The following is a 13638-nucleotide window of genomic DNA, read 5'->3' on the forward strand; positions in this document are numbered from 1 at the left end:
TTTGCTTTAAAAAAACATTCATACAGGCTGAAATGTACACTTTGATCCTGATTACTCACATTACAAGTTCCCAATCACACATCATCCTAATAGAAATGAGGTCCATGGCAATGTTTACAATGCAAGGACGAAGTGGCCTCCATCTTGCTGTAAAGGGAATATAATCAAATTACCAAGTACACGCAACTGAAAACTAAAGCAAGATTTGAATGAAGGTAAAGTACCAAAACATGCAAAATTATAAATGAGAACTGTAACCACGAGAGGGCCTCACTGAGAATGCAAATCTCTATGACGGAGGAGTGTACAGCAGCACATTGACCACAGAATTTGCAAAACATTTCAGACATGAAATAATAAATCACATCAAATTTGATTAGAAGACAGGATTGGAAAGATGATGAAATAACCATTACTATAATGCAATATAAAAAAACAAATATTGAGTGGCTTCATGTTCTTAAAAAAATCCATAAAATTGATAAATTAAATAATGCTGATGAGCATTATTCATCCCGACACTGCAACCAACTGTTATTGTTTTTATTAAGTGACTGCTCCGTTTTGGTATGTTATTTAAACTAAAGGAGAAAGAGCTTCATTTGGTATTCAGAAGTCTAGGTCATATTAAAAATAAGTATCTTTATTTTAATCACATACTTTATTATTTCTTTTCCTATTTCTTATACAGTTGCAACTGTTAAAAAAAAAAAAAAGCAATTCCCCCTGGGGATCAATAAAGTATTTCTGATTCTGGTATTACAGCTCTCCAATTAAAATTTCTGGTAGTGGAGTTGAAAAGTGCATAGGAGTAGATGTGGGAATTTGTTTGAAAAAGGGATAAGTTATGTCTTGTTGGTTGTGCCTCAAAAGAGAATACTTGACCGTAATATAAGAAGACCTGGAATTAATAGAAAGGGGTAATAAATGGTTTCCAAGGCTTGGAAGGAATACAAACCATTTGAGGAACTACTTACAGAAAATATATCAGTCTTGGTCACAAGACTGAAGGAAAAGTAATATTTAATCCTGAATATCTTAGTGCTGTCCACCTCTGCTCAATTTCTAAAGGAATTCCTCTAACCCTGAGACATTTAAGACATCACAAAGTTTATTGCAGAAGGATTGTGCAACTGTGCTAAAGCAAGACATTTTAATCCAGAACAATCCCATGTGGACTGGCTAGTTATCAATCAAACCACAGTTGAGTAATCTGCAACTATTATGCAACACTAAAAGATCAATTCAAATTTAAGTAGTATTATATTTTTGGCCTTACTGATTAACAAATCCAAATCCTTGCTTGTTTGCAACCCGAAAACTAGTGGTGGGATGTAATGTAACTAAGTACATTTACTCAAGTACTGTACTTGAGTACAATTTTGAGGTCCATGTACTTTACTTGAGTATTTCCATTTTATGTAACTTTATACCTAATACATTTTGAGGCAATATGTTACTATTTACTCCTCTACATCAAGCTGTCCCAGCTTTAGTTAGTGAAACTACTGTTTAGTCATTAACTAAGTTGTTCAGTCTGAGTCAGTCTGAATCGTTTGCTGTCTCCAACTTCAGTGTGACACAGCGACTGGGAGGCGACAACCGAAACTGATCATCGGTGTGTTACAATCTACTTCTGAGCAAATTGCCTGTAACTCGATAAGAGCCACTCTTCTTCACCCATGGCTACACTAAAATTCTGAGCGGCCAAACAGACGAACAGCAGTACTTAGTGCTGCATATCAGCAAGGTTAAACTAGGACTAGCGTTAGTGCTGTGACAAATGGCGTCCCTTCCTGCACATCTTCAGCCGTTGGTGAACCTCTCGAACGCAGCGGAGCTGTGTAGGCAGGCGTTGATTTGTGCGCATGCGCGCAGTCGATTTCGGGGATGGGTCTATCGATGGAATCAAGATGGCGACTCTGGCGAAAGCGCCAATATATTTACTGAAGTAGATGTCCAAAATTAACCGCGTTAGCGGGTTTAGCCAAGCCCCCGAGGGGTTCCGTGAAACATGAAGACCGGGAACATGTTTTGGAAGAGGAACTGACCGCGGATTAATCCCGTAACGAAGTCAGCGAGATGTGCGAGAGCTATGCCCGCTCGCTGCTGCGTGTTTCGGTGGCGCAGATCTGCCAGGCTCTGGGCTGGGATGCGATTCAGCTCACAGCTTGCGATCAGCTGTCCGATGTGCTGCATCGATATATCCAGCAGTTGGCCAGGGTCTGCCATCGGTACTCTGAGCTCTGTAAGTCCTTCGTTCACTACCCCGATTACTTTTTTAACCCGTAAACCTGAAGTAGTCGATCACGTTGTTGTTGACTGGGTCTGTGGGTGGCGCCCCCTAGCAAAGGTTGATGTGTCAAAAAGTATAGTAGCCACTTAGCGAAACAGCTTCTATGTGTTGGAGTTATTGTGGCTGTGATGCATTCCCGCTGTGATCACCCACAAATATTAGTCGATGTGATGCACTAGCTTCCTATTTGCTGTTATCTGTAAAGGGATTCACCTGTTGAGCATTACTTCCTGCCTCAGGTTGAATGTCAACATTAGTCAGGGCACGTCCTTGTATGTGCAGCACAATCACTAACATGTAGTCAAACTTGCGTCCCAGGATATATTAAATTCTAGTATACTCTAGTACACAAGAGGCACATAGAGATTGAGCACTAATGGCTTGTTGTGATGCTGCATTTTCAGATGGAAGAACAGATCCAGTCCTGGATGATGTCAGCCAGGCCTTCAGACTCTTGGGGGTGAGTCTGAGTGAACTGGAGGACTACGTCCACAACCTGGAGCCTGTGGCATTCGCCCAACAAACGCCGCTCTTTCCTGTCAGCAAAAACAATGTCCTGCAGTTTCCCCAGCCCGGAGCCCGAGATGCAGAGGAAAGGAAGGATTACATTCCAGATCACTTGCCACCCCTGGTCTCCTTACAAGAAGGTCAGCACAGATAATTTTATGACTATATGCACATATTTGAGCGTGTATATATTCAGTATTTTTCAGTTTATTTTTGATGGAAAACATGTTTTCAACTAATCCAGAGTTTATAGAATATATGTACATAATACAAATATACACTTGTGTTCCATTAATAGGTTTATCTAGCTAAATCTGCCACTCTTCCAACGGTCATGATGGTTATTATGATCACTTTTTGAATAGTAGCACAATGCAATTCAGTGGCGTCGCAAACTACATCCTCCAAAACTTATCATATTGCTTGATCAACATCTCTAGAGTTTAAAAAAAAACCTGAAAAGTATAACTTTTCCAAAGGCAGGATTATATTTGGGTTCCAGAGGGTTGTGAAAACACCTGAGTTTTAATGTGGTGCTTTTGCAATTTAAAAAGTGTATTTTGAATAAGAAAGCGTGAAACTGCTTGGTTGCCAATCTGCTTACAAACGTGATGTTGGTTGAAATATCAAACTTTGTTGTCTTTAAATGGTATAGTAGAATGCCATTACACACATAGTTTTGGTTGTTTATAGCACAATAACAGTGTAACAATGTAAATAAGTGAAATAATCAGCATATTGTATATACTTTATGTACTATATATAAATATGGCTCATGATAATTTCCCACAGCTGCATATGACCTATATGACCGTAGCAACCCTGTAGACTGCCAGTTAATCATCCTAAGCTAGGCTTACAGTGTAGTATAAACTTGCATCTGAGAGTTTAAAACCATAGCTTTGGGTTTTGGCAAATCAGTTTAAATAGGCCTCTATAAGGTGTCGTGGTTATGAAAATCATTGTAATTAAATTAGAAACAGTGCTTCATTTTTTTTGTCTCTTTCCTCTGTAGAAGAGGAGGAGGAGGAGGTCCTGACTGACATGGGCACCTCAGCCGAAGCTATGCAGGTGGCACTGGAAGAGGACGAGGAGGAGTTGGACGAAGATGAGACGGTCAACGATGAGAACCACCCACTGAAAAGGCACCTGGACAGTCCTGATGCGGCTATGGGCATGATGCCTACCTCCAAGAGACCACGCATGTACCCTGGCCTCAGCCCAGAATGGGGGGTTGAGCCCAGGGAGCCCCTTACCTCTCTCAACCCTCAACGTGTTCCCCCAGGCATGCTGCCTTCTCATGATAGCCTTGACGCTCTATCGCCTGAGACGCCTTCAGGACCCCTGCCTTCCTTCAGACCTCAGCCGGTAGTACCAAAACACTCTGATCAAAAGGGCCTCACCACTCCAGGAAGAAAGCCTAAGGTCTCCTCTCCTGGCAGACAACGGACTAAGTCCCCTAAAGGGGTCATTCCTGTTCCGGTGGGCGGTAGTCCCATCCATTCTCCAAAACCATCTAAGGAAAAGAAGAAATCACCAGGTAGGACGAAGAGTCCAAAAAGCCCCAAGAGCCCAAAGATGGGTTCAGCCAAAGCATCCCAACCCCAGAGCAAGACAGATGTTGTGCATAAGCTACCACTGTCTGCGCTCAGCGAGAGGATGGGGAAAGAGAACATCCATATGCGTCAAAATATAGAGGACAGGGAGCTGGCTGAGGGCTTCAAGAAACTAGAGCCTGATAATGCAGCCATTGATGACTCCATTGATGCTGTTATTGCCAGAGCATGTGCAGAGCGGGAGCCTGATCCTTTTGCTTTCTCCTCGGGCTCTGATTCGGACAGCAATGGATTCTCCAGCCCCAGGAGGCTGACCATCATGGAGCCGTCAACGCCTAAACTCTCGATTGGTGCTGGCATCTCTGTTAAAGACACGTCAACACCACTTCACCTACAGCCACACGCAGGCTTAGGAAATTGGACTATGGATGATTCAATCAATGAGGTAATCCGAAAGGTCAACCAGGGGGGTCCATCTGCACCCCCGCCAAACCAAGGAGACTATGTGTCATCAGGATCAGCCTCACCACCTACTCCTGAACCTTTACTCAAGGTGTTTGAGGAGAAAAACAAGATTGTGTCATCAGTAGATGTCAAGAAAAAGCTGAAGAAGGAGCTCAAAACTAAACTGAAGAAAAAGGAGAAAGACAAGCCGAAAGACAAAGACCGGGAAAAGGACAAGGGCAAGCTGAAAGAGAAGAACAAGGATAAGAATAGGGATAAAAAGGACTTTTCCAAGGATGGCAAGATGGCCTGGAAAGAGTTTGGAATGAAGGATGATGAGCACTTCCTTCAGCGAGACTTTACTCTGCCTGAGGGCTCCATCAAGATAAAAACCAGAGATGTAGATGGCCCCAAGAAAGAGAAGGAGAAACACAAAGACAAAAAGAAGGATAAAGAAAAAAGTAAAAAGGACAAAGATAAGAAGGACAAGAGTAAAGACAGGAGCAAGGAGGACAGGCAGAAACAATCTGCGTTAGCCCCCTTCGCTCTGGGTGAAATTCCACCGCTGTTCAGCCCCTCTGCCTGCCTGCGCATCCCCCCCATGCTTCCTCCTTTGGCCCCCATCCTCCAGGATAAGGACATAAAGAGCAAGGAGAAGGACAAGAAGAAAGACAAGAAGGAAAAGAAGAAAAAGAAAGACAAGGAGAAGGATAAGGAGCGAGAGAAGGCCAAAGAAAAGGAGAGGGAAAAAGAAGAGAAGAGGAAAGAAAAGGAGAGGGAAAAAGAAAAACGGGAGAAGGAGAAGGAGAAAGAAAAAGAGAGAATTCGATTGGAGAAGGTAACTTTTTTGGTTTGGCTTGGTTTGGCTTGTCATGATGTGTCTGGGTTAGTGTGTCACAGATAATTACTCTCCTTCCTGTTTCCTGTTTCCTCAGGTGAAAGTAGAGACTCCAGCAGCTCTACCATCTCCCGTCATCCCCAGACTGACGCTCAGAGTCGGAGGCCAGGACAAAATGTAAGCACTCAATCAGTGTTTCATGTGAGATTCTGATAATATTTGTTCCCTCACCTCTTTGTATGTTACGTGATGTTTTCTTTATTTATTTAAAAATGTTTAAATGTAATAACACTAGTAACTTATGTTGGCTTTCGAAATGCTTTAGCATAAGTTTTTTTATTATAATTCTTATTAAAGCACTATTGCACACTGTGCTTTAAATTTCCATTGGGTGCCCTTTTCACATTTAAAGTCTAATTTACTTTATTATATAAAATTGTTCTGATGTAATTATTTGTTGACTATATAATTTTTTTACAAGCTTTGGCTTGAAAAATTTGGTTTTGTGGGGAGAAAAAGTATGTTTCTGTTACTCATTACGTAAGAAGAGATTATATTTAGTATTGATATCAATACTCAGGCAATGTATCGATGGTAATACAGAAAAATATCTAATTTGTAAAACGTGTTTAATTGGAAAAGTCCCACTAAGATTGAGATCAAATTTTTTCAAGCACATGAAAATAATACATTATAGTTGAGAACAATAATATACATGAGAATACAAAAAAGAATTATACAAAACAGAACTTGAAATTAAATACTGCCCTAGTAATAGAAATATAGACATCCCTCAGGTAAAACAAGTACATATTATTAAAATGCTCACATTTTAAAGCATGTTCCCATAGGTGTTACATATTTCATTCACTTAGTGTTTAAAAAAATTAGATTTAATTTATTTTCTGATTTCATTTTATCATGTTCTGTACTAGAACATTTTCAGTTTGTTTCTAAGTCTGACCTGTCAAAAGCATTTTTCTCTATTCTTTACATTGTATATCTAACATAGAGCTAATACATTATCTTTTTTTTAAATATATATATGTATTATAATTACTATTTGTGTTGTGTCTGTCACCAGTGTTATCAGCAAGGTGGTTCCAAACTCAGAGCCCAAAACGCCAGCACCCAAGACCCCCGCTGCCAAGTCTGGACCAGGGAATCGGCCTCGGACACCGCCACCACCCCCAATACTCCCCCCGGTCATACCCATTCTGCCCCCAGCTCCCGCTCCACTCCCACCCACTCCTGCACCAACATCGTTGCTCTCGCCTCCCACCATGCTCGCTCCTGCCGCATCCTTCAAAACCCCGGTCCGCAGCGTAGTAACTGAGACCGTCAGTACCTATGTGGTGAGTGCTCGTACATTTTAGTTTAATGATAATTGGTGCAGTATTTATTAAGTACAAGCAGTGTTGTTAATCTTTGTGAGGTTTTTCTTGAGTCTAGGAAAACAGTAAAATAATTATACCTTTAATAAAATGAACTATATGATTATGCATTGTTTATTTAGAAGCTAGTTTGTCACCAAGCAGCTTGGCGCTAATGCTTCCTGTTACATGTATTTACCTTAGATCCGTGATGAATGGGGAAACCAGATCTGGATTTGTCCTGGATGCAACAAACCTGATGATGGCAGTCCCATGATAGGATGTGATGACTGTGATGATTGGTATCATTGGTAAGAGACTTATTTCCCCATTTCTTTTCTGGCCTGACTCTCTTTGTACCAAGGTGTGTTAAAAGGATTAAAGTATTGCATAGATAAGAATTAAGTTTGAATTGTTACCATCAATTAGAACTTATTCTGGTCTAACTCAGAAACCCATAAAAACACTGAATCTCTCAGCATGTTAGCATTTTATTTGAATATTGCCCACAATATATTAATTTAGTAGTGATTTCAGGCATTTTAGCTTTTAAGTACTTCTTTTGTTTTGTAGTTTATGTATGCTTCATCCACCCACTTAGAGCCGCTCAACAATATTTTGTTCAAATGTACATTGTACAATGTACAATCACATCTGGCCCACCAAAGCTTCCAGCTCTGCCCGCAGAATAATTTCAATCTGAGAGCATTTTCTAGTTCAGTATCTAGTTAGCATTCTGGATGTTTATTAGGAGTCTATGGACACTGATATAGGCAAATAAAAATAGCATCAATTTAGTAAGAAAGTAAAAAATATCAAACAATGATAGGCTAACTAGGCATAAGTCCATTAAATTTTCTTTATTTGAAAGTTCAACCCCCACAGTGTCTGCTTTGAAAAAGTCTGGCCCTTGGACAAATGTAGTTGATGACCCCTGATGTACAGCTTGAATGACAGTAAGGTCTAAGTTTAGTACAGAGCCTGTTTTGTAACTGGTAGGTGACCAACAATGTTATCTTCACTTCACCTTAGGTAAAAGGTGATCTATGTTCTTCCAGACAGCATTGCATATTACTAAGCCGAGGAGAAGTAACTAATCGGGATTCCCTCAGCAGGTGTGCAAATAGAGAATAGTCACGCTCAGAATCCTCATCCGACGGGCATATTGGGCAAATTTGGCGTCAAACAACTGTTCACCAGACTTCAGCCGTTTAGACAACAGACAGTCAACTGTCCTGCTGTTATTACAGACATGTGAACTAACCACAGATGGCTCATTTACGGCTGTGTGTTGCTGAAGAACAAATATAGAGGAAACACCGGGATGGATATTTGCTGTTATTTTTAGCATTAAACCTTTTTTTCTTCTTTTTGTGTCTGTACAATTACTGGGGAGACACTGATGTTTCATTAGTTTATCATATTGTCATTCAAAAGCTTAATTTTGTTACTAGTGGGTACATATTTTGTAGTAGTGTCTGTCAGCTTTTCTGTGCTCAGGCAATTGGACAGACTCTTCAAACAATGATTAACAGTTGGTTTTTCATTTTTTTCTCCATTTAAGAGAATGTATTAAGCTGTCTGATAGGAATTATTGCGTTAACTGGGAATATCCTGAACTGAAAAAGTCTCTTACCAAACTGAATAATGGTTTGGGACGAATACATGTGGTGTTAAACTCCTTGTACATATAGAAATGTAAAAAATAGCTGCATCCTCTGCATGTTTTCACTAACCTGAACCCTCCTCTTCTGTTGTCTGCTCAGGCCTTGTGTTGGGATCATATCAGCCCCTCCTGAGGACCAGCAGTGGTTCTGTGTTAAATGTTCCAGCAAGAAGAAGGACAAAAAACACAAGAAAAGGAAACACAAACCGCATTGAGACTATGCAAAAAGCACATATTTTGGACTGTTTTTGGACTTGAAGCCATCACTGAACACTCGTGGCACTGCTGTAAAATAAAGAAAAGAAAGTTTAAAACTGTGGCTGATACTAACATCTGATGATTTTTTTAATGACGTCAGCCACGATGAGTTGTGAGTTGGTAAGACAAAAAGGCTTTAACCAGCACATATCCAGCCTTAGTTCTCACATGGTTTTCCCTTTTTCACCTGTAAATTGTTTGCTCGTTGTTTTGGATGTCCAATCGTAGGAGATCATGACAATTATGTTTGTAAAAGGAGACCGTGACAATTCGTCAATATGAGAGCATCAGAGAACAACTATCCATCGTCTTTATTTCTGTTTCCTTTGTGTTTCCCCAAAAAGGATTGACCACCAAGTCAAACCTTTCCCCAGTTTTCTGCAGTATCATTGAAATGTCATGTATATAAAGATGATGATGGCATCAGGCGTGTATAAATGTGTCAATACCAACCTTCAAGCCAAGTGCATTTCGGTCTTAGGTTTCTGACTTGTTAAATCCATTTTCAGATATTGGTTTTTAACTCGAATGATTTTCTGTAATTTCTGTACATTTTTTAAATTTAAAGTTTGTATTTTTATTTTTTCTTCATATGGATTTGTCCTGGAGTTAATACTGTAGCTGTGCTTGTAATGTAATTAATTTCGCTGATATTTCAATATTAAAGATGAACGGTCTGTGTACTCACAGGCTATAAGATGTAAATCTCATTACCATGAAAATTGTACCCTAAATTTTCTGTCAACCACTTCTGTGCATCCTTATTTTATTTTCAACCCAGACAGACATTTCTAAAAAAGGTTTTCCAGTAGCTGATTGTTTGCTTGATAAATAGAATAGATTGGAAGTATTTGAACAACCCGAGTTTCAGATGATGAATTTTGTTCCTGCTCGTTTCAGACTTGATGACAAAACTATTTGTCTCAGCAGTTGGTTACAGATCAAATCCAGGATCTTTCCTTGCAGCAGTCTGTGCAATGCATTAGCCTAGATTCTGGGCTGTTCTGCTGAGTTGTCATCCTGCGCTTCACCTACATGAGATATGTGGGAGAGAACTTGGCAGCCGCAATGCACAGGGTGGCGTTTCTTAAAGATTCACTGTGGATTGTGACTAACTGTTTTCTCTCATCTTGAGAAATGAGTCTGACAGTCCATGGTTCCAATGCAGAAAGCCACATACAGATATTATTTTCTTTATATGCATAATTTATTCTTATTTGTTAGTACTTACTAATTTCTGGCATCCACCAATGTATCTTTTTTTGTTTTGTTTCGACTTAAGAAAAACATCTCGTTTTCACAGTCCAACACAAGGAAAAATACAATTTAAGTTTGAGGAATATTGGAAAAGCAGGAATACCATATAATCAGATTTGATTACATTTGATACATTTATTTATTAAATGTTTTAGCTGGGCCTTTGGTTTTCCTGTAACGGCAGTACTGGAACATCATGTTTAATTTGTTCATTTAACTGAACATCAAAGTTCTTCTGACTGCCTTTTTCTTGATGGCAGTCCTCCAATTCTTGGGCATGTGCCAGAGTATTTTCACACAGCACAACACCTGCCCTTATACAGTGTTGTATGTGTAATTTGATAACAATTGTGGTAATGTTGGATTAATCATTAAGCACACCTGGATGGTATCAGGTTTGGATAGTTAGAAACCGTTAGTGCACCTGGAGTTGACTTTTCCTATTTTTTTCTCTTTAGGAAAATGTTGCAGCATGCCTCCGGTGAGTTGTTTTTGCTTTTCCCTCAATGACCACACGGTGTCATTCTTCATGCACCGACACTGAAGCATGCACAACACATGAACAGACACTATAGCAGGCTTTACCACATTATGAATGTAAGAAATGTGACAGGTGTCTCTTCGTTGATGTATGTGGAATCCTGTTCTTGCAAATAAAACCCGCTCCAGAAGTGCCGTCCTTCATGAGAGGACCTATAGATCAGAGATTCTCAAGTGTTTTTCAGCCAAGGGCCTCCTACCAGATAGAGAATATAGCAGGGATGTATGTATCTTGTAATAATCTTTATTTAGTCTTACATGAAAGAACAACATGAGAGAAATATTTTACACAAGTGTTATAAATATTTGCACATCTCAACACAGAATACCTATAAAACAATTTAATTAGCTGCAAGTGACATTTTTTCGAGCTGGAATAAAAACGGACCCTTTCTATGCGGCTTTTGCAACAATTTTGCAGAAATATACCTGCAAAAGTACTCAGGGGGCTGCTTTATTATACAGAGAATGTAAAACCTATTTAACAGTTTTCATACATTATATAAACATTTTATTATATTGTTGTTTCAAATATCTTTATTGTGAGGTATTAGTCACAGGGTGATGCTTTTTTTTTATAAACATAAAATATACATCAAGATAATTAAGGTATCAGAAAAACAAAACATGGTAGAATTATCTGATTGTGCAAATAAAAATACAGTAAGGTAAAAAATAAATAAATAATTCATAAAAAAATGTCAAACAAAGGAATTGAGAAAAAATATAATATGAAAAATATATGAGTATAATATGAGAATAATATGAGAATGAAAAAAATAAAAGTGTATAAATATCATCTATAGTAATTTAATCTATTTCAAATAAAACAATACATTGTAATACATTATAATACAATAAAATAGAATAAGTAATTAAATAAAGAATAAATAAAAATTAAATAAATGGCTTTATACCACCATTTCTAAATCACCCCAAGCATTATTTTTTTTGTATATTCTGTAAAAAAGGTTTTTATATCAATGTCAGTAAGTCTGTGACAAGACAATTTCAGATAATAAAACTGGCTTTAATTAGAATGTGATTGATGAGCTATTTTAGATATAAAGCATTATAATATTATTAATTGAAGTCTGAAGCCATTTTGAAATAATAACAGAAAAAATATATATGCATATAATGATAATGTGAATAACATGAATGTGAGAGCTTTTCACTAACCCCCTGACAGACCCCACTTTGAGAACCACTGCCATATATGACTGAGACTGGAAATAGCATTTACAGCCACTCATAAGCTATTAAGACTCAGAAATCTATAGAAGAGAATGTGAGATAGTAAAGTGTGTCCCCCCAGTTCAGCAGACTTTCTTTTTTTATGACGCAGGATTTGCATATGTGATCTAACTTTTTCCATTCTTTGAAGTCAAATGCTGTTTTGCAGCTGCTATATCTATAGCAGAAGGTTTTATTACCAGTCAAGCTTGACTTTGTGTACTGAACTCTGAAAGGTCGAGATGTTTATCAGATTCTCTGTGCTTCTATTTATTTCTGGGAACAATCAGCAGACACCCGGCTGGCTGGACCTCAGAAGTCTTACACGGTTGATATTATAGCATATTGGAATGTATTTTGGTGCAAAACCATTTAATGATTTATGAACAGCAGCAGTACTTTAAAATCAATTATTTGACAGAATGGCGTGATGTGCAGAGCAACATTGTTCTGAATGAGCTGTCAGAGAGCTTTTAGGAAAAACCTGAGAAAAGCCCATTAAAGTCATTCAACCTACTAAGGCTAAAAGCATGGATTAGTTTAATTAAATCTTGTTTCAGACATTACTTCTCTAATTCTGCTCTATTTTTCAGGCTACTTTTTTGTCTTGACTGCTGTTAAAAATTTAGGTTCAGGTAGCCTTTCATGTCTTTCTACTAAGAATTGATTATTTCAGTTTATCCTCATTTAACTGAAGGGAATTGCAGCACACCCAGTATCTGGCTTATTTAGTGAGTGCAGTCGCAGACAACAGTCATAGTTAAGTAATAAATAGGATGAAACCTCAGGCCTTCCGATAGCTTGATTATAAATGGATGCTTCACATTATCTCGAGCTGGAAAGCACACCTGACTCATTCACTTTTTAAACTTGTGAACTGTTCTCTTTTCCTTATTCACCTCTCTTGCTCTCTTGGCCCTGATGGAAATCTACTCTGTGTCTTTCGATAACGCTAAATCAAAGGGGAAGTGGAAAAAATGATGTGTGGCCGAAGTAAAAGGGGAAGTTAAATGACTTCTGCCCATGCAAAACAAGCTGACATTTCAATGTGGTGTTGCTTTTTATCGTAGGAGATGCAGTCACTCATGCAAAGACTGCATCAACAGTCATTTAACACAGAGTTAGAGGGGGGAAATACAGTATATTAATAAATAAATGTGTAATGAAGCGCACCATTTGTAAATAGGTCATGTTTTAACCAAAATGTAATTGTATAAATTAAAATGTCAAGAAGGTCAAAGATAGCATTGTCCTCTTGTGCTAAAATGCTAACTCCACTAGTGGTTACAGGCCTCTCTCACTGTCCGTCTCCCTCTTCAACCACACATGCTGGTGTCAGGTCTCGTACAGTCAAAGCTTGCTGCAAGCATCTGTTGGATCATAAATTTTACTGACCAGCATTGGTAAAGATAGAGCTCACGTCTGACTGATAAAAAGGATTAAGTCTTATTCGGTTAAAAAAAATGTTTTCACCTTGTCCAGATGCACATACTCTGCCTCATAAACAGGATATAGTTCTGCTGTAATACATAATATGAATTCAGTCCTAAAACTGACGTGTGCAGCATTGTGCATTAGAACACAACACAGTACACAATGTGCATTGAGCTGTAGCGGTTTCAGTTTTAATCCACAAAAACACAGACAGTATTTGTTTGTGCAATCAG

The 13638-nt window shown here is 38.6% G+C and overlaps 1 protein-coding gene across 1 annotated transcript; it reads left to right on the forward strand.

The window, feature by feature from the left end:
* The first annotated feature begins 1868 nt into the window (after positions 1-1868).
* On the forward strand, positions 1869-9686 carry taf3 (TAF3 RNA polymerase II, TATA box binding protein (TBP)-associated facto). The gene is made up of 7 exons (XM_059334348.1): positions 1869-2248; positions 2701-2943; positions 3819-5641; positions 5739-5818; positions 6726-6996; positions 7219-7325; positions 8781-9686. The coding sequence occupies exons 1-7, from the start codon at positions 2083-2085 to the stop codon at positions 8893-8895; spliced, it is 2805 nt and encodes a 934-aa protein (XP_059190331.1). The 5' UTR covers positions 1869-2082; the 3' UTR covers positions 8896-9686.
* The last annotated feature ends 3952 nt before the right edge of the window (positions 9687-13638 follow it).

This window comes from Centropristis striata, chromosome 6 (genome assembly GCF_030273125.1).
Source record: "Centropristis striata isolate RG_2023a ecotype Rhode Island chromosome 6, C.striata_1.0, whole genome shotgun sequence".
Classification (NCBI taxonomy): domain Eukaryota; kingdom Metazoa; phylum Chordata; class Actinopteri; order Perciformes; family Serranidae; genus Centropristis; species Centropristis striata.